Below are 21,478 nucleotides of genomic sequence, written 5' to 3' on the forward strand. Positions count from 1 at the left end.
ACACAGTAGTAAATTAGTACGAGTATTAATTTTAGTTTTCTTAATATATAGACTTACATATATGGAAAACCAATGATATTGTTGTAGTTTAGTTTAATCTTTTTTTGCTTTTGTATAGTAAGTAAGTGATCCGAATGATATTTTTTACGATGGTGTATGAAGCATTTAAGATGTAGACAACCTTATTACTATCAAATGTGTGAGTATTGGAAAACCGAAAATGTAAATTTATTTTATAAAATTGTCTTGGACTCTTGGTAACAGTAAGTTAAGTTATACAAAAACCATATAAGCTATTCTTTTTAAGAGATTGTTGGAATAATGATAATAAGGGCATAATGAAACATGTTCGACATAACAGTATAACACATCTCTATGATCTTCAGAAAGTTTTATCGGATATGTTAACTAATCATAAGTTCACAGCAATCAATATTTTCAAAGAATTCCGGTCTCTCCTACGAATTATATGTCCTACACACCTGCATATTTATATAGTTACAGTGTACATACACAGTTAGATCTAATCTTTTTTTCAACATGAAACATTAACACATAATATAATTACAACAAAAACAACCCATAAACAAACACACACCCACAAAAAAAGAAAAGAAAAGAAACCCCCTCAAGGTACCAAAAACCAACGTGTAGCCATATTTTTTAGGTGGTTAGTATTGGAGGCATGTAACTTGCATAGGTACCAAGAACCCGAGCCTTTGTGTCCGGGAAGTACATCGATCCCGGCAGCTCGGTCACCTCTCCTTCCTCCGTGACTCCAACAGGGTAACTGAGCAGGTGGCCAGGTAAATCATGATTGAGATTTTCGGAACAAAAAAGATCCCAATATTTCGATGATATCTTATTCACCTTTTGAATACAAGCCAAGGTCTCTGGACGAGCAAAACAATCGTCAAGGAGCCCCATATGCTCATACCACAACGACATCCTGAACCCGTGAATCTGGCCCCTTGCAGGCTGTCTTTTTGATAGATGGCATGGTTGAAACGCTCCCATTGCTATCTCGGAATCTCTAGCTCCATCCATCGATCTTTGGTTGATGTTAGCCGATCCAACGATTATGTACTCGTCATCGACTACAATATCACCAATCATTTATTTTTATCAACTTATTTCATCAGTAATATAGACATGTCTTGCTTAATTGAATAAAAGCCCATTTCAATTTACATGTACGATATTTACCCATTTTGACCCGAACCTATTTTAATACAGTACTTTAAACGAGTTAGCTCCTACAATATTTCTAACCCGGTATCAATAAAAGGTTAAAAACTAACTGTATAAACAAAACTTACTCATGTAATGAACACTATTACTAAAGGATTAAAACCTTACCTATCATCATTTTGGCATGAACATATATCATAAACCGTCGCGCTTCTTGGGCTTTACGATAGTTACTACCATCCTCAGGCTTCTCGGAGGGAATATACTCGCCATCCTTCTTCGTCTCCCGATTTCCCAAACAAAAAAATGTCAAATAGTCCTTCGGGTTGGCCACAATGTGTTTCGCTTTCAAAGCATGAATTATATCAGTATACATCATTTGCATTGTCCTCCTTTGCCAATCCAATATCGCTTGAACTGATGCACTCTCGGGTTCGCCTTCTGGCCACATTGGTAACACGACATACACTCGAAAATCCTGTCCTGCTTCGATCTTGCTAACGATTTTAAGTGAAAGTTCTTTCGGGATTAGATGTAAGGCGTTTATGTCTGCGTCATTGATGTCATTTGAGTTCCAACCGAATGAGCTTCCTAGAAAATATTGGTTTTCGATATAAATGAAGTTTTTTGCTCTTCGGATTGCATTTATGTAACCGTCTTGAATGCTACGGTCGATAATGTTATCTTTTCCACTAATTAGACCTGCACGGGCTGCATCTTCGGGTTTGTCAGGAAACCCGAATGCAGCCCCGCCATCTATGGAACGAAACAGCTGAACGTTCCATGCTTCGTGATCATTTGGAAGCATCACAGGTGAGGGCGGGATGATAATATGAGAAAGATCTCGAATGTCGTTAAGTAGATCCTTCCCCCCTTGTTTCAGCCATCGTTGTTCAAAGTTAAATAGCACGTCCCATGCTATCGGGCCTTCGAGCTTGCAATGGATGTCATGCCATGGCTCCCGAGGCCCACCTTTGTTGATCGACGCATTCGCAAAGTTTGGTTGGTGGAAGTCGTCGTGGTGGACGGTATCAAGAGTGCGGAAAATCGAGTGAAAAGGGGTGTCGTAACGCCCATCGCAAAGATCGATTCCTCCTATGAAACTCACAATTCGACGTTTCTCTTGGTTGCCATTAGGCAACCCGCTATCGACCACGACAACTTTTTGGTGATGAGTCAGCATCACTGAGATCTCGATGTTTTGGACTAAACTACGCCCATCATCTGGATTACGAGGACACAGGACACAGTTAACTTCCGAGCCTCTGAAGTAGGATCCTGTGTCCTCGTCATGGGTTGCCATGAACCCATTATTAAACAGATCTCCCGAAGTACGGTCATCCCAAACAAGCATCAAAACCCGAACACCTTCACTGGCCTTTTTCTTTAGCAATTCGCCTAGCGTCATATCACCACCGGGCTTTGGCCTTCTCAGATCCCGAATCAAAGTGATTTCCGTGTAAACTGACCACCCCGTTATATAAATCAAATGTTTCGCGTTAGAAATGGCATCAAAAATGTCCTCCCAACACCGATTCGGTTTATATAGTTTTCCTCCCGATAAGGGTATTTTGGGGATAAAATTGTCGGGTAAGTGTGCGTCTTGATAAAGAGTAACTTTACATCCGTTTCTTTGAGTAAAAAACGTGAAGGGTACCCCGGGGAAATTCGGGCTTTGTATACCTTTAGACCATTGACATTCTCGTGTGACTTCAAAGAATTGTACCTTGATGTGGATTTTCGCATGCCCGTGTACTGGCTTACCACGGCTATCGAATATTTCTAGCCATTCGTCGAATACTTCTTGGTTTAAAAGTTTGGTAACCGAGATAGAGGCGCGACCAAGTAAAGTCGCGCCTATCGGGTCATCTTCTTTGATAGTGAATATAAGGTTAGAGGCCATATGAGCACAATAGATGTGGAATGACTCGTACCATCGTGGGTTCGTGTCGTGTTCGAGCATTCGGGTTCGACCCACTCGAGCTTTTTCCAAGTCTATGGTTGCATAAAGGCTTGCAGCATTTTTCTTTAGTCCCACCGCATGTTCTAGTCCATCTACAATCTACACAAAATGTAAGACAAAGCATAAATCATCTATTTTTGTAAAATGTTGACTTTGGAATTGAAACTCTTATTAACATCTAGTTAAATATATTCCAGGCACAATAAAATCCACATCAAGTTACTATTTTCATCTCAAAAAGAAGAATCCAGATAATAGTGGCTTGAACCTTTGTGGATTCTAGAATGTTAAATTGTAGATAAGTCATTAAAAATAAAAATCGGGCTATGAGAACACAAATTTTATAAAAGAAGAATAATAATATATCTCTGCTAACAATAATTATCGACCGTTATATACAACACTTTATTACGTGTCAACGCTTTAACAAATTCTGTCGTTTAAATAAACGTACATTTCTAAGAATATGAGTAGATTTTTACGAGTTGCATTAATTGTAGTTTTTTTAAATACTTCTATAACTTGATACCGTACCGTGTAAGTTAGAGGGGAAGGAGTGGGAGTTGACTAGGACTCGGGTAACACCACCATGATCGGCTACACCGTTTCCACCCTTCGGCTACGACTCGGGTAACACAAAATCGGGTATTAGTTTGGTTTGTGAAGCCGAGCTTGGTGTCCAGATTTCGAACGTTGGAGATCGGTGGGTCCCCCCATCTTGAACGTTGATGTCCACTTTTCTAAAAAAAAAAAACTTTTTACCCTTTATTTAAACAAACACCCACCTATTTCAAACTAATTTAAACACTTTCTTCTTCTTCTTCTTATTACTTTCTTCTTCTTCCCAAATCCATTTCACACAAAACTTACTTATTACTAAAATGGACCTTTGTGATTGTAAAATGTCCATCCAAACCCACCTCAATTACGACTCCAAACATCTCTCTGATGTGAATAACGTGATTGCATCCGTTTCTGAGAACAAAGCGGCTTACCAAGCCATGATCGACCGACTTACTGCCCCGGGTTATGCTCCTAACAACGCCGAAATTGAGCATCTTGTATATCTTCGTCAGAAGATCGACTGGCTGAATCAAGTTATTTTCCAACTAAGCGCCGCTTCTTCAACGTTGACCCGTACGCTAGATCACGGGGTATTTTCGCAATCCAGTGTGGGTGGTGGTCAGTACGTACCTTACTACTCTGAGCCGGTGGTATCCTCGCAAGCCAGTGTGGGTGGTGGTCAGTACGTTTCTCCTCAACCCGTTGACAACTCTCCTGAACCCTACCGCTACATTCACCGCAACGACGGTGACAACACCGTTGACTCGGACTATTCCGAGTGTTAGTTTTCTATTTTAGTAGTTTAATGAAATGTTTTTATTATGTGTTTTAGTATTATTTATGGTTTATGTGTTTTTAGTAATATTTATGTATTGTGGTTTTTTAATTTTAATGGAATTATGTTTATGTTTTATGTTTATATTTTAATGGAATTATTGGTATAATAAAAAAAATGAAAAAGAAAATGAATTTGGGTAAGTTTAATGAATTGGGTATGTATTTCAAGTGATTTGAGTAAGATTTTGGTAGAATTAGGTAGTTGTGAGTTGTAAGGTTTTGATTGGAGGAAGGATTAAGTAAGTTAACCAACTAGTAGACCACTCCTTCCCCCTTAAAGTCTTATTTATAATTGTTAAAAAACAAATATGCGCGCATTTGGACCTAATTAATAACTACCATAATCATAATAAGTTTTGAGAACCATTATTTGAAAAGTGCAGTGGTACTTGGAATCGAATATATTAATAAGCACCCCTCATATCCCAACCAAACTTTTTTGGTATCTAGACCACACCTACTATTTGCAGTGATAATCGCTGCAAATAATGCGGGCTCCTCTGTCTGTAATGGCAAATCTGGTAAAAAATAGCGGGCCCCCTGTCAGTAATCGCTGCAAATAATTGGATATGGACAAAAACACCACTATTTACAGCGAAGTCTGGTTTAATTACCAAAAAAGTGGTCGGAATACCAGCCGCCATAATAAGTATGCGCATAGTGTAGTAGGTGGGTATATGTAGTTGTGTTAATTTAAACTTTAAATGGGTAAGTAGGTGTGTTTGGGGATGGAGGCATGGTGAGGGCGGTTAATAATGAAGTAGGATATGGTTCTTTCAAAACAGATGAACGTGGTTGAATGTCTAAATGAAAGCCACGAAAAAAATATGTACGATGATATATATTCTAAAGTGTTTCCAAACTAACAACAAGCATTTTATTAGTTATTTGTATGTATCAAATTATACTTCGCATTATTTTCATTATTATTTTTAAATGAGTTTCGCAGTTAAGATACATGGTAGACTTTTTTTATACGAAAAATATAACTTTTTTTATGGACGTTAATTACCGGCATAAAAACAATATTTAGCATTACGTGGTAGTGGGCCTTATTGAAATAATCCAAACGAAGTCGCCTTTACAGGAAGAATTGAATCAAGTAGCCAATTTTTTTAGTTAAAGGAATTAATTGTTCATAAAAGAAAACATAAATTGGTTTGGTCATGTTAACTCAAATTAACTGATGTAATTTACTTCCAATATAAGCCTATTCAACTAAAAAAAAAGGCAAGCTCAAAATGAACAAAACCAATTTACTTATTTATACCAAGTAAATTTGCATTTTACTTCAGCCTTTTCTTTTTTCAAAAATTCATAAAGTCAACAGTATTTCATATATATGTCAATAACTATAATAACATCATCAAGATTTCAAGAAATCTTGAATGATTGCTTGAATGGTACAGTACGTACAACTTGAAAAAGATAAACCAAAAATCAAGTTTATAAATAGTTTGACTGATCGAAATATGAAGATAATTAATCGAGAAAGAATAGAGCAAGTAATTAGAACCTTATGAAGCAAATTGGACTTGAGTTTATCTACTTCATAGATTGTTGCATGAAGTGTTCCATGTAGCAATATTTGTGCCATATATCTCCACACACCTTCAAACACTTTACTTGATATCAATCGAAAGAGAGGTTTGTATGCGTGTATCTATAGATAAATAAAAGGGTGATTTGTATATATGTAGAGTGAGTGGATGAAGTATGTTTTATAAAAAATGGCAAGTTGTAGCCAACGAAGAAGAAAGTACTACAGGAAATATCAAACCAATAGGAAGTGTGTATTAGGTGAGATATATATGTTCAATAAAAACAAGCCACATGTGTTTGACATTTAACTGTCTCTCTCTGGCTAGAACGTACACAAAAAAAATATATATATTTATTATGAATAAATATTAAATGGATGTCTATATGGTAACTAGATATTTGTATTATATTTAGAGATTTGTTTCTTGGAGAAGACTCTTCCTTTGTATCTATATAAACATATGTATTGGTAATGTTAATAATAGATTTTTCCATTGTCTCTACTTCTCTTGTCTTCTTTATTCTTTATTGTTGGGTTTCTTTTGTTTTACAACAATATTATAATTCTTCACACGTTAAGAGTCAAGACCAGGCATATATGTATTGGGCCACGTACCATGATCCAAAAGTTTGGGTTTACTAATGGTCCGCATCAAACTAAACCCCATTCTATTAATTGTCGCTTACAATGATTGTTGTAAAAACAAAAGTGAGATTAGATGTTTGGTATCCCTACGACTAGACACGTACTAATATACTAATTCTTTCTACTCGTAAGGTTTTGTTTGGTTGTCCCCTATGTGTCTACTTCATCTTTGAACTTAGATCGAATAGATTAATTCAGTAATCTCATGTTATTAATTTTATTACCAGTTCTATGTTCAAATAAGACATTAAACTTACTTTTGTATAGCACCTTACATTTTCGAGATTTTTATATTGTTTGTTCCAACACAAAAAAGTTAATATGTTTTTTAATATTTCATTTTAATTATTTTGATATAATTAACTTTGCATTATATACCGCCATATTTTACATTTATGATCAATTACTCTGAAGTTTATTACTGCAATATGTAAGAGACTATGAGTTAATTGGTTAATGATGTTTTTAAATTTAAATCGAATATGACGAATGTGAACTAACTAATTAGCTTGTCTCACGTAATTTTATCCTTTTTTAAATCAATAAATTATTTTATATAATGGATATTAAATTATCATGACTACTAATCTACTATCATGTGCTGATAAGTAAAAGTATTTAGATTATTAAACATATAGATAAATGAATTGTTATTGACCATGAATAATAATACATAAACAATGGGACAAACATGTTGTAACAACCACAATAATTTAGCAGATTCAATTATACGAAGTTACTTAATTATATATGTGATCTTGACGACACTAATACACTATGTAATTAATCTGGAAGATCGATGAATGTTAACTTTGAGTAAAAAGATAGGATCTAAAAAGAAATAAAAAATAAAGACTAAATGTCATTTTCCATGAATTTTGAATGTCAATATCATGACGGTATACGAGAGAGATTGTAATGTAAACAACATTAACTATTAAGATAAAGAGCATGTTTCCAAATTTTATTTAAATAATTAAAAAAGACCTTTAGTTTTTACATGAGGTGATGATTAAACCCTCGATATATCTGTTTTCAAAAACAAAGATGTTATCTAACCATATTATTTTTAGGATCTAAAAAGAGTTGGATGTATATGTCTTGTGTTTTGAGTATTGTCTTTTATTTTTTGTTTAAGAATCACATAAATTAATGGTAGGTGGTGAAACATTAAAAGAGATGTGTCTAGTTGCACTTAAGAAAGATATATGGTCTTTAATTTCGTCTTGTGCTACCATCTTGTTTCATAACAGGATTATTTAAAAACATTTTAATAAGATTCTTTTAGCTATTTATATAACATTAAAATTAAAATGTCATATTGTCATGTGGGTTAACTACTATACTAGTGAACACTTGTTCATGTATGGCCGGCAGCCCAAACCTCGCGCAGACGGGCCAAGGAGAAAGAGAGGAACGAGTTTTCCACTTGTATCAATAAATTAATAATACTATTTTACGTTAGCCACTCCATGAGACTATGAGTCTATGACTACTTGGCAACTTCATCGTGACTCGACAGAGTATAAAATTAATCGGGTAGAGATTCTCTCAAGTTAGAAAAATTTAAATGATAAAATTAAGATGATCTCAACTTTTAAATTAAAATTAATGGTTAAATTAAAAGATGATAATTGAATTTTGAGCATTGATTTTAATCAAAGGGTCTCCAATTTTATCTCTCAAATTACACTTAACTTAAAGGAATCCTCATTTGGTTCAATTTTAGAGGGTTGGTTACTTGATTGGATGGAAGTAATTGATAAAAGTCATGTCAGTTGAATTAAAATTAAAGTTATGTTGGATTAGGGATGAGCATATGACCAGAAAACTCGTGACTCGGATCAGAACTGCCCTAACCAACCCACACGATAAAAGTAACAGCGGGGTCGCGGGTTCGATTTTGTTGCACTGTCGTGTTTTGACACGTGACGAACAAAATGTCCCTTAAACCCGAGAACCGAACCAAACCCGAACTGACCCACCCCGATAGGGGTAACTGACCAGGTCCCGTGTCCAATTTTGTTGCGCTGTCAGGTTATAGGTTTGCATGATGGGTCGGGCCGGATTTTGACTCGTGCTCATGCCTATGCTGGATGGAGGGGTAGTTCAACACCTTCTAGGCTGTTCGTAACTTTGTACACCCTTAAACGCTCAAAATCCTAAAACTAATTAACAGCTAACCCGAAGTTCATAACAATTAAAAGAGGTTATTAAAAGAGACATGCAAGAAATACATCAGTTTGTTAATGGAACTCAATGTACGTACATCTTTTCAAAGGATCATGTTTCAGGGGATTTTGACTAGCATGAGAGAGCGAGAATGGATTTAAATTTGTGATCTATGATCTATCTAACAAAATTCTCCATACTTATGTTTTGAAAGATATCTGCATTGTGAAATCATATTACCAATGCTAAAACCTCGTATGTAATAACTTTGAATCCAAATCCATATGGATTAGGTCGCTATTCTATGCTTGTTACGATACACTTTTTTTGACATTACATGTGTTGATACAAATGTTCATCTAAAATTTTATTAAAACGTACTATTAAGTCAGGTATTTGCTACCTACCCCGTAAGTTCAAATTATTCACAATGAAACTTGTAGCATTAATGTGTAATTTGTCTCTCAAGTCTTGAAGGATAAAGAAAGGAAAATCTCTTATTGTTATAGTTATGTTATTGTGAAGTTATTATATACTCGACTTTCACATGGAAAGTTAATAACTGAACCAAAAAAAATAAAATCTTATTTGCTTTTCACATAAATTCCATGTCATAGCAGTTTTCATTCAAAATTATATATTGATGAGCCTTGGGCCACATCCCGTCCATGAGTCCATGAGTCCGCGTCTCCGCCCGTCCAGAATAATAAACTACGCTTGGTTGAGATCTGAGGGATCACTTGACGTTCCTTTTTGTGCTTTACAATGATTTGGGGATTGGCTTCAAATCATGACAAGCTAGAAATTGTACGTAGATGGATACTACTTTTTTAAATATTTGTCAACTTCCGTTAAGACACCCATGAGAGGTGAGAGCGGATGGCTTTGTCTAGTACTGACTCTGACTTTGGATTTTTTAAAATACGCCGTGATTGTTATTTATTTATTGGTAAAATACTTACATATATAAATGATTAAGTAGATTAAATACAAAATAATAAAAATATGGGAATGTTAAAAATTTAATAACTTGAACCATGAATTTTCAGATGAAAAAGCTATTAAAAACTTTAAAAATTAAGACATCACACGGCTGCCCAAATACACCAACAAATGCAGCATACTTGCAACGGGGGAGGAGTTATGGACCCGTACACTCGACACTTACACGCTTTATATGGTGTCGGAGATGGCCTTATTATATTTATTCATCAATTTGTTATAGTTTAACCACTAACTAATTAATACAATTGTCTTGTATCCAACTAACAATGATGTTGGTATATATATAGCACATAAAGTGACAATAATTACCACGTTTAAGTATATCACGAATACACAATTCAATTGAACACCAAATACTCGTATAACGATTCACGTCAAGATATATCGAAGATGGTGATCATATTTCGCTAAGAATATCAATCCTATTTGTGATCGAACTCGTCTTCCATATTTACCAATTAAGTCTCTCTTTATATAATAAACACAACCAATTAGACTAATTAACCCAGATCTTGCAATCCACCTTCATCACCACCTAATTCTCAATTCGATCTATAGTTTACATATATAAACACCACCTAATTTTCAAAATCGAACATGTGACCCGGTCAGTTACCACACCCCGATAGGGGTAACTGACCGGGTCACGTGTTCGATTTTGTTGCACTGTTGGGTTATAGGTTTGCATGGGTCGGGCCGGATTTTGACTCGTGCTCATGCCTATGCTGGATGGAGGGTTCAACACCTTCTAGGCTGTTCCTAACTTTGTACACACTTAAACGCTCAAAAAGTCAAAAATCCTAAGACTAAATAACAGCTAACCCGAAAATCATAACTATTAAAAGAGGTTATCAAAAGAGACATGCAAGAAATACATCAGTGTCTTAATGGAACTCAATGTACATCTTTTCAAAGGGTCATGTTTTAGGCGATTTTGACTAGCATGAGAGCGAGAATGGATTTAAATTTGTGATCTTACAAAGTCCTCCATACTCTTTTTTTGGAAGACATCTGCATTGTGAAATCATTTTACCAATGCCAAAACCTCGTATGTAATAATTATGAATCCAAATCCATATGGATTAGGTCGCTATTCTATGATTGATACGAGAGACTTCCCTTAACATTACATGTGTTGATACAAATGTTCATCTAAAATTTTAATGAAAGGTGCTATTAACAGGTATTTGCTACCCCATAAGTTCAAATTATTCACAATGAAATTTGTAGCATTAATGTGTAATTTGTCTCTCAAGTCTTGAAGGATAATAAAAAAAAATAAAAATCTCTTATTGTAATAGTTGAGTTATTGTGAAGTTATTATATACTCGACTTTCATATTGATGGTTAATAACCTTAACCAAAAAAAAAAAAAAACTTATTTGCTTTTCACATAAATTCCATGTCATAGCAGTTTGTCTTCATTCAAAATCATATATTGATGGGCCTTGGGCCACATCCCGTCCATGACTCCGCGTCCCCGCCCGTCTAGAACAATAAATAAGAGAACTTATGAATTGTAAACTACGCATGGTTGAGGGATTGCTTGACGTTCCGTTTCGTGCTTTACAATGATCTGGGAATTGGATTCAAATCATAACACGCTATAAATTGTACATAGATGGATACTAATTTTTTAAATATTTGTATAACTTCCGTTAAGACACCCATGAGAGGTGACAACGGGCGTCATTGTCTAGTACCGATTCTGATTTTGGATTTTCTAAAACATACCGTGTTTAGTATTTAGTTATTGCTAAAATATTTGCATATATAAATGATTAAGTAGATTAAATTCAAACTAATAAAAAACAGTCAGTCCGTAGTTGTTGTCATGCTGGCAGGGAATATTGAAAATTTAATAATTTGAACCATGAATTTTTAGATGAAAAGGCTATTAAAAATTTTAAAAATTAAGACACCGTATGGCTGCCCAAGCACACCAACAAACGCAACGTACTTGCAACGGGGGAGGTGTTGTGGACCCGTAAACTTGACACTTGAACGCTTTATCTGGCGTTGAAGATGGGCTTATTATATTTATTCATCAATTTGTTATAGTCTAATCACTAATTAATACAATCGTTTTGTATCCAACTACTAATGATGTTGGTAAATATATAGCACATAAAGTGACAATAATTACCACGTTTGAGTATGTCACGAATAAACAATTCAATTCAACACCAAATACTCGTATAACGATTCACGTCAAGATATATGATCAAAGACGGTGATCATATTTCGCTAAGGATATCAATCCTATTTGTGATCGAACTCGTCTTCAATATTTAGCAATTAAGTCTCTCTTTATATAATAAACACAACCAATTAGACTAATTAACCCAAATCTTGCAACTATTCGTTCCTCCTTTATCACCACCTAATTCTCAATTCGATCTATAGTTTACATATATACACACAACACAAAAACCATGCCTCAAATAATGGCCAACAAAGAAGGCTTCAATCACAATAATCTGGACATTGTTTTCAAGTTACACAAAACACAACGATACATAGATATTATGAACAAAGTCGAGGATGACCTTGACCCAATATATACATATACTTCTATTATGAAAGAACTTGAGGATTTCGATCATGTTCTAATTAACAGAAAAAAATCATCAGAGACAGGGTCGGTTTTGAAAGATGATTCAAAGTACCACCAAATGGTTCTCGAATGTAACACATTGTTAGGCGACATAGAAAAAGAGATAGGCAATGTCCATAATTTCATTCGTGATGAATGCCGCCTCAAGTTTCCTGAACTCGAGTCACAAGTCCATGACCCGTTCCTTTATGCACGAGCGGTCAAGTATACAGGGAATCATGTATACTTTCCTTCCATTAAACGTCGTCTCCCTGAGGAAGTTTTTCAAAAGGTCTTTCAAGCGTGTGATTTGGTGCTTACATTGGACACATCCAAAAATAAACTTTTAGAATATGTGACACGAAGAATGGTGTATGTTGCACCGAACCTTTGTGGTGTTGTTGGGAGAGAAGTAGCGGCAAAACTTATGGTCGCGGCTGGAAGTCTTGAGTCATTAGCTGATATGCCGGCTAGTGATGTTCAGCTTCTAGGTACCGAAAATAACATAAGCTTGTTATCTAGTCATTATTCTAATAAGTTCGGTGTTGCTTACATTGAAGAAACAGATGTTTTTAAGACGGCACGTCGTGATATGAAGATGCTTGTTAGTCGGCATTTGGCTGAAAAATCAGTTATTGCGGCACGAATAGACTCTGCTAGAGATGATCCATCCGGAAGTTATGGAAGAACATGCCTGCAAGAATTTCGAAACAAGAATATTGATCTCTTTTAGTGGAAATTACCTAAACTCGTCAAGTAGTTCAAAATCTGGGAAACAGTAGATAAAACCTCTCATAATTAGGCGATAGATTAACTAGGATTAGGACTTAGGAGCATAGTTAGTCGGATTATATAATCTGTTTTATATTTCTTTCAATTAATTTCGGTCTTTATTAGATTACTATACTTTCTGTTTTATAGGTTACTCATTATATTTGTTTCATAAAATACCTACTTATCGTGACTCGTGAGACTCTGGCACGAAAAGGCCTGCACCTCGGCATCACCTCGACAGTTTTTTTTTTTTCCACGGTACGTCTTTTGGAAAAATGGGCCACAACTATCATTTCCATTGGGCCTTATTATTAAAGCCCGGTCTGTTTCTATAAACATAAAATACTCGTATTAGTGTAATGTATACTTAAAACTTCGTTCCTTTGATTTAAAAATCTTATTGCTCTCTTTGATTAGGATATCACAATTTCTGACTGATCCCGTGACTTATAAACGAAACGTAAATCATATAATAGTTCTAACTTCTAAATAGTGTATTCATTTTCTAATTTCTACCCATCTAATGATGTAGGTATAAAAATAAACATCATAAATACAACGTGTGATGTTTAAATAACAAATCACAAATGTGCAATTCACCACCAAGATATATTATAACTTGCATATAGGGATGAGCACGGGTTCAAAACCGGCCCGAACCATCAAGACCCGTGACCCGAAAATGCATAAAAAATGGAACCGAGACCCGGCCCGTTGATCCCCCGGGCGGGTCGGTTCGGGCCCGGGTTTAACCGGGTCGGGTTCGGGTTTTAATCGGTGACCCGAAATATGTTATGAATCCACATCTTTTTATCTTCTCCAATAGTTTTGAACAATGAGTAGTAACAATCTTCGAAAGCAGCTTTGCATCCTCGTATATTTGTAGTTATATAAGGTAAATATACAAGATATATACACTATATATATATATAACACATAAAAGAGACTATCGTTGTGATGGTGTTTATGGAAATGATGAAGAGCACCGGAGATGGAGATGAGGGTGTCAATGACGATGATGAAGAGTATATATATCGTTACATATTTTTGCTGTCAAGAATTAAGATTGGAAAGCAAAGAGGTGTTGCCTCATGTGAGTGAGAGAAAAAATATACGAGTATCAATTAAAATATACATGTAAAGTGGTGTAGCAGAAGATTTGGCCATATAATATCGAATAAAAACTAAAGTGGTGTCACATCCAACAGATGCAAGTGTTGATGAAGTACACGTACTATATATATAATAATGTTAAATACATATATGGAGCATTGTAGTGTCACATTTATGTAAAGTAATCTTGCAGGCTTTATCATATACATGCTTTGTCATATACTTTCGGGTTTCTTCGGGTTTTACCGGGTTTGAACCGGCCCGACCCGAAAACCGAAAATCCACTAAAACCTGAACCGTGACCCGGCCCGTTAGAGCTTCGGGCGGGTCAATTCGGGTCGGGTACGGTCGGGTCTAAGACGGGTCACGGGTTTTCGGGTCTTTTGCTCATCCCTACTTGCATATCATACTTAGAATTAGTATGTACCGAAATTAATTACTCGTTCTTATCGGATCCTGTGTAACACCCCAACAAGGCGGAATCATGGGGTATCACAAGAAAAGCACAGCACGACATGGAAATTATGTAGAGTAAGTCTAAATGCATAAAAAGGATCAAGTAATCCATACGAACCATTCAATAATGCAAGTATCTGGATCACACATAAGCGTAACCCCTAATTCGGGAAATGAATCACGGATCCAAGGAGTCCAAGTCCAAGTCTAGCATGATAAAGCAATCAACCATCCAAATACATCTCTGAGCTAACTTGTTCACCTGAAAAGTGTACTAACACGCGTCAACATAAAGTTGGTGAGTTCGTAGGGGCAAGTTATAGGAAACAAGTGTCGGGATACAACCGTTATCGATATACAAGGATTAGAATACCTAATCACGTTCCAAGGAAACCCTGAAAGGATTTCACGTTATCACAAATCAATACAAGTCAATACAAGTCAACGTCCAATAATCGTCCATATATAATATCGTCCAATACGCGGGTTAAATAACCCGTATCCACGGTTATGATCATGCCGGATGTGGATTCGTCAATCCACCGCTCGCGTCCACGTCCACGTTTTACGTAATATAAAAATATATGTTTTAACAAAATATTGTTATAATGTGGCAATGATCATATCGGGTGTGGATTCGTCAATCCACCGTCCACGTCCACGTCCATACATATATATAATATAACGTCCAATAACGGCGCGACTTACTTATTGAATAATGCGCGATAAACCGGCACGACTTACATGATAAACAATGCGTAAAATACGTTACAGGCACGACTTACATATATTTCAAATGCGTAATATCACGGCACGACTTACATATATTTCAAATGCGTAATATCACATTTCGTTACAACTAAACATTCATATACAATATACACGTTAAACAATATCGTTTACAACAATGTTATGCCACAAATCGTGATCATTATGCCATCAAGATGGACTTAATCGTTATGCCATCAACATGGCGGGAATATGCCATCAACATGGTGGAAATATGCCATCAACATGGCGGAATCACGTTATCTCAATCACATGTATACAAATACAAATCTATAATACGTTAAGGGGGAAAAAGTTATCATGCAAGATCCTATGTCCCGATCCTTATCAAAACGTTTTTCAGCAATCAACAACACAATGCACATACACTTCTTACGATTCTAATTTCAAGGAATCATTGATGCTTATATATAGGGTCACCCGCAGTCTTCCCACCACATCTCCTATTCATTGAAAGTATAACCGTCTTCCATGTATGTACAACTACCCAAACCACAACAAGTATTCATAAACGGAAGCATAATTAACCGAGCAACAAGTCCATACGTTAATCAAACAATCAATCAATCGAGTAAACAACAATAACAAGCACGCACACTTTTCAGCCCGAATCTCAATTGAGTAGGGAGGGTTTACGAAACTCACCTTGGCCTCTAGAAGTCATTAGAATGAGCTTAAGTGGGTGAGCGGGGAGCACAACAATCACAACCTATTAAATCAACAATTCATCATCGCAAGGTATCCTCAATTGGTAAGGTTTGGCTAGCTAAACTATGCTACAATCCCGAGGATGCTTTAAAAGTGATTCGAGAACGTTTAAGCGACAAGAGAAAACTTTTAGTTAAATTCGGTTCAATGACTTAGTACCAAAATTTGACTTGAGAATCAAAGTGTTTAGAATTGTGTTTAACCAATTTTGTTGACCTTAGAATGATGATATAAGACTAATAAACAAGTTTTGGATCATTGAATGTCGACCGGTAACCGTACGTAAACGTGAATGAAATGGACAGCGAATGGAGGATGGTATGACGGATGGTAGACGATATGGCAGATGCTACGGCGGATGCGAATCATCCGCAAATCTGCTGATCATCCGTAGAATTGATGAACACATACGGGTTTTGACCTAAAAATCGACAACCTTAGAAGCCAAATCCGGTTACCAAACTTTAACACAACCAAATACAAGTATGAACAACACTAGAAAAAATCTTGTTTTACAAACCCAAGTCCAAAATCATTAGATTCATCTTCAAACCCATTTTTAAGCAAAAATACCCATTTTATGCCAAAATCGACCACCAAACGTTTAAGTTGACAATAAGGAAGTAACCTACAATGTAAAAGGAACATTTTGAGCTATGAAACACTTACCAATTCGGTCTAGAACCTCAAAATCTGAAATTAGGGCTCAAAACCTTGGATGAACACTTGAAACTTGTAAAAATCTTGGACTTTGATGATGTAGGTTATCATTGCTAATAAGTTTAGTTAATTTAACACTCACAACACAATATTTGCAAGGATTTATCATGAATTTATGGTGGGGTTCTTTTGGTAGATGAAGAAGAAGAAAAAGGAAGAGAGAAATGAGATAAGGAAAGGAAATGTGAGAGTGTGGGTGTGGGAGACTAAGGGAGCCGGCCTTGGTGTCCAAAAAGGAGGCTCCCGCTCCGCTAATTCCGACCAATAGCTATTCGTTAAACATTTAAATGCCAAAATGATCCCGTTAACACATTTAAACTCAACGTTACGTTAAAACATATTAAAACGTTCAATAAATTATATACATTCACGAAATCGTCCTCACTTAATTACGTTTAATTACAAGTCAATTGAGGTTAAAAGTCACGAATGAGCAATGAATGATTGTCATTCACTAAAGAAGATGCCATGTTCAATTACTACTAGACGACAAATGGACACTCAAACTTAACAACAACAGGATTTTTAACACTAATTGTAGGGACAAGAGCATATAATAATGTACGTACTCGTCTTGGTTTATTACACCCGGTTTAGTCTTTAACATCGTATGTATTCAAGTATTAAAATACTTTATATGTATATTGACATTTTATAGCTTTGTAAACCAATAATGTAACACAGATTTTGACAACTTATACAATAGTCACGTCAATAGAAAACATTTATTACCCAATTAAGAGGTAAACGAATATATTTCAGTAGTATGATAAACCAAAAATTTACGAGTAATACATAGAAAGTTTTGAGAGTTTGATACACGCATTATTACAATAAGGTAATTCCACAATAATTTCAACTTAATTGTAAAACACCTGTCACTATATATTGTATGTCACCTCTTCAGCATTAAACAAAGGATAAAATTTTGTGTATGTGTATGAATTGATAATAATAAAGATACTAGTACTAAAGATAGGTATAAATTCTTTTAGTGTAAATGTTTTGTTTGGTAAATGTAGTTATAGAGTATTCTTTTAAGTTATCACGAGTATAGTGTCCGCGCATTGCATCGCGCGGTGGAGATGAAAAGCAGTGGTGGAGATCGAGGGAGGTGGTGGAGAGGATGACAACGACAGAGGGTGATAAAAGGTCGAGGAAAGTGTGTTATGATTAGAAAGAATGAGGAAAGGATGGTATATAAGGGTTTTATGTTTAAATATGGGTATTTTAAAAGAAAAAAAAAAGATGCTTAAAGGTTATTATGGAAAAACTAAAAAAAATACTTAATTTTTAAAAATAAAAGCCAATATACTTTACAGAGGTTTATAGATATGGATAGATTATAGCAATGTGAACCCGACCGTAGTGTGAAAACTAGAAAATATGGATAGTCAAGTGAACGTCAAGCGTTTTCGGAATTGGCATTCAAGTATTCAACATTTGGAATATTCACATCCACTCCTTGTAAACCTAGAAAGTTAGAAAATTATACAAAATTGGCTAATTTCGACAATACACACTACATTAATTAGGACCTTTATAAATAAAAATCTTAAGAGAAGTTGATTATGTATTTTGAAACTTCTTCATGACCAATTTATACAAATATCGATCCTTTTTTTTATCAGATCAATTGAACGTTCTCAAAAGATAGAATTTCATCAATTATGTATATTAGATTTTCGTTTTATGATAATAATGATATGTTTAATTTTTAATCTTGAACAACATAATATGAGCTAGTAGATGATTGATTGATTAATAAACGCCGAGTAGAGAAACTCTTTATAGATTTGGGTTCAATCAAAATCTTACATATAAAATTGGTTCTTGGAGAGGGACAAATATTCTCCGGCTCTTCAACTAGCTCCGTCTATGTACGATTATTTTGCCGGTTTTTACAATTAAAAATATTTTTCTTTTAATTTTATATTGAGTATACGAAGACAAACTGCTAGACCTTAATAAAAAAAATCAAAAGGAAATTTCTAGGCATGTGAAGAGATAGAAATCAGACAAATATAATGACAACAACTGAAAACTTTCTTTTATGTTAACATGCCTTGCACGACCAAAGTACTTGTACACCATTCTCGACCTCCTATTTTTCTTCCTAATCAAACCCCATCCACTTTCTCTCTCTTTTCATAAAGCACCCCTCTAAACATTATTGTTTGAATCAAACAATGTGTGGATACGATTATTAGTAGCAATTAGCCAATTAGTATATTCGAAATTGTATTTTTGTGACTTTCACATGTGTTGTCATATATAGTGTATGGTATCCAACTCATTAGCCGTTCAAGTCTTTGTGTAAGTCATACGAGTAGTATTGTAAAATATGTAAATAATTTATTTGGCGTATTCCCCTTCCCCCCACCCCCACACCCAACGCAACCAATTCATGTCGTATACATTCTCTCTAAAACATCACAAAATATCATAACATATTCTGAAGTATTTTTTGTTAGTGTATATGAATGAATATGATGATGTACTCAGGTACTACATCTTGTCGTTTTTTTCTATATGTATTATACTTGGAGTGACGCTAAAAGAGGTTAAGGACTCGTAGTAATAATTAATAAAAACACACCAAAATTAGGATGGTTGATTTGTGCATACTGTTGATGGAAATTTCTTATCAAAAATGTAAATAATATCGAAATAGTTGTGATCATCTCTATAGTAAGACTACTACGTTATGTATCATCGTGTCCTCAAATTTAATCATTCATAAAACCGTACACTAACTTATAGTTAAAGGTGATTTTGGCAATTCAACATTGTAAATTTTATACTAGTTGCAACAATAAGTCATATAATATAGTTTCTAGAACATCTTTCTTAGTAACTAGTTCAATATTAAATTAAATAAAAGACCAATAATCAAAAGTGTAGGAGTTACTTTTTGTAATGTGAAAGTGAGTTATATTGAAAGGGTTCCTATATAAATCAACCATTGAATGTTTTTCATTGCTTGTTCAAAGGAAAGTTCACCTTACATTTTCAAGAAAACCAACAATATAAAATTTCCCCTTTTTGTTCAAACTTAGTCCATCCCAAACTTCCATATTCAACACACACTACACACACATACACATTCATACTCCAAGTTTCTTGATCTTGGCTTCACATTTCTTCCTTCATTCCAACACAAAATCTTGAATCTTTTCTCACACCCATTACAAAATTTTGAATCTTTCTTCATACCCATCAAACAAAGATTGAATTTTATTTCATAGCCACTATAAATCTTAAGTCTTATCTCATACCCATAAAAAAAGATTGAACCTTTTCACATACCCATTAAAAAATCTTGAATTTTTAATCACACCCATATTTAAAATCTTTCAAAATCACCAAAAAAAAAAGTGTGAAAAATTGAAAAAAGGATCACCATGTCATCAATCTTGGCTTCAAATGGGATGGTTTTGGCCACCGCCATGGCCGCCGTCTCCGGCACCGTACTCCTCCTTGCCTTCCACCTCCAGAAACCACCCTCCACCGCCGCTCAATTTTCAGCCATCCACCACCCGAGACCGTGCATCTCTTCAGGTGTCTTTCTTTTTACCAAGTTCTCAAAAATTCTGGCTTGGTCAAACTTACCGTTGACTTTTTTTATACTAATTAATTTTTTTAATTTTGGCAGATGGAAAGAAAAGAGGGAAAAAGAACAAGAAAGTACACTTCGCAGAGGATGTGATGGAACCAAGTGGAAATGGGGAAGAGTTTAGAAAAAGACTTCAAAGTAAAATAATTGTTCAAAAGAGGACTTTTTCATCAAAATTGAAAGAGGAAAGGGGTGAAAAGAAAATTAAAAATCACGAAGCTATTCCTGCAAATCGAATGGCACTGTATTCTGGAATTATCAGAGATCGTGGTGTTCATAGGATGTCATGTTGACTCTTGACTTTTTCTTCTCAAAATTAGTCTTTTTTTTTTGGGTTTTTGTATATTTTTAGTTTGAGCCCTTCATCTTTTTAGGAAGTGTAAATTGCACATCCTTTGGTCCCAATTTCTTCTTAGTCTTCTTTTTTTGGTTAAGAGAACCGTTTGTATCTAGGAATATTGTACCGTAGGTGTACCATCTTGTACAAATTGAAATCAACAAGGAATATTTTGTACTAGTACTAGTTATTAGTCCTTTAACTAATGATTATAGTCTCAACTCTCATCTCTCAAAAGAACCCTTATGTGTTATTCATATTTATTAAGGTAATTGATTGATAATTGTAGCATATATTTTGATAAAAATATGACAATTATACATTATATTTTGGTACAGTCTATATCAGTTGTTGAAACTAGTATGGTGTATTAATAAAAAAATCTGGTAAATAGGTAAGAACCATCTTTGTACCTAGAGTGCATACAACATAAAACTCATGTCGTTAAA

At 34.9% G+C, this 21,478-nt stretch overlaps 3 protein-coding genes across 3 annotated transcripts; 2 read left to right on the top strand and 1 right to left on the bottom strand.

The window, feature by feature from the left end:
* Nucleotides 1-433: 433 nt before the first annotated feature.
* On the bottom strand, nucleotides 434-6,313 carry LOC122596613 (phospholipase D alpha 1-like). Its single transcript, XM_043769224.1, has 3 exons — nucleotides 6,072-6,313; nucleotides 1,360-3,253; nucleotides 434-1,097 (listed from the first exon to the last, which is right to left on the bottom strand). The coding sequence occupies exons 1-3, from the start codon at nucleotides 6,150-6,152 to the stop codon at nucleotides 664-666; spliced, it is 2,409 nt and encodes an 802-aa protein (XP_043625159.1). The 5' UTR covers nucleotides 6,153-6,313; the 3' UTR covers nucleotides 434-663.
* A 6,054-nt stretch (nucleotides 6,314-12,367) lies between these two features.
* Nucleotides 12,368-13,249, top strand: LOC122597571 (U4/U6 small nuclear ribonucleoprotein Prp31 homolog). Its single transcript, XM_043770147.1, has one exon. The coding sequence runs from the start codon at nucleotides 12,368-12,370 to the stop codon at nucleotides 13,247-13,249; it is 882 nt and encodes a 293-aa protein (XP_043626082.1).
* Nucleotides 13,250-20,072: 6,823 nt separating this feature from the next.
* On the top strand, nucleotides 20,073-21,212 carry LOC122596725. Its single transcript, XM_043769349.1, has 2 exons — nucleotides 20,073-20,637; nucleotides 20,732-21,212. Exons 1-2 carry the CDS (start codon nucleotides 20,481-20,483, stop codon nucleotides 20,983-20,985), a joined length of 411 nt encoding a protein of 136 aa, XP_043625284.1. The 5' UTR covers nucleotides 20,073-20,480; the 3' UTR covers nucleotides 20,986-21,212.
* Nucleotides 21,213-21,478: the final 266 nt, after the last annotated feature.

Source organism: Erigeron canadensis, chromosome 4, assembly GCF_010389155.1.
Source record: "Erigeron canadensis isolate Cc75 chromosome 4, C_canadensis_v1, whole genome shotgun sequence".
NCBI classification, from domain to species: Eukaryota; Viridiplantae; Streptophyta; class Magnoliopsida; order Asterales; family Asteraceae; genus Erigeron; species Erigeron canadensis.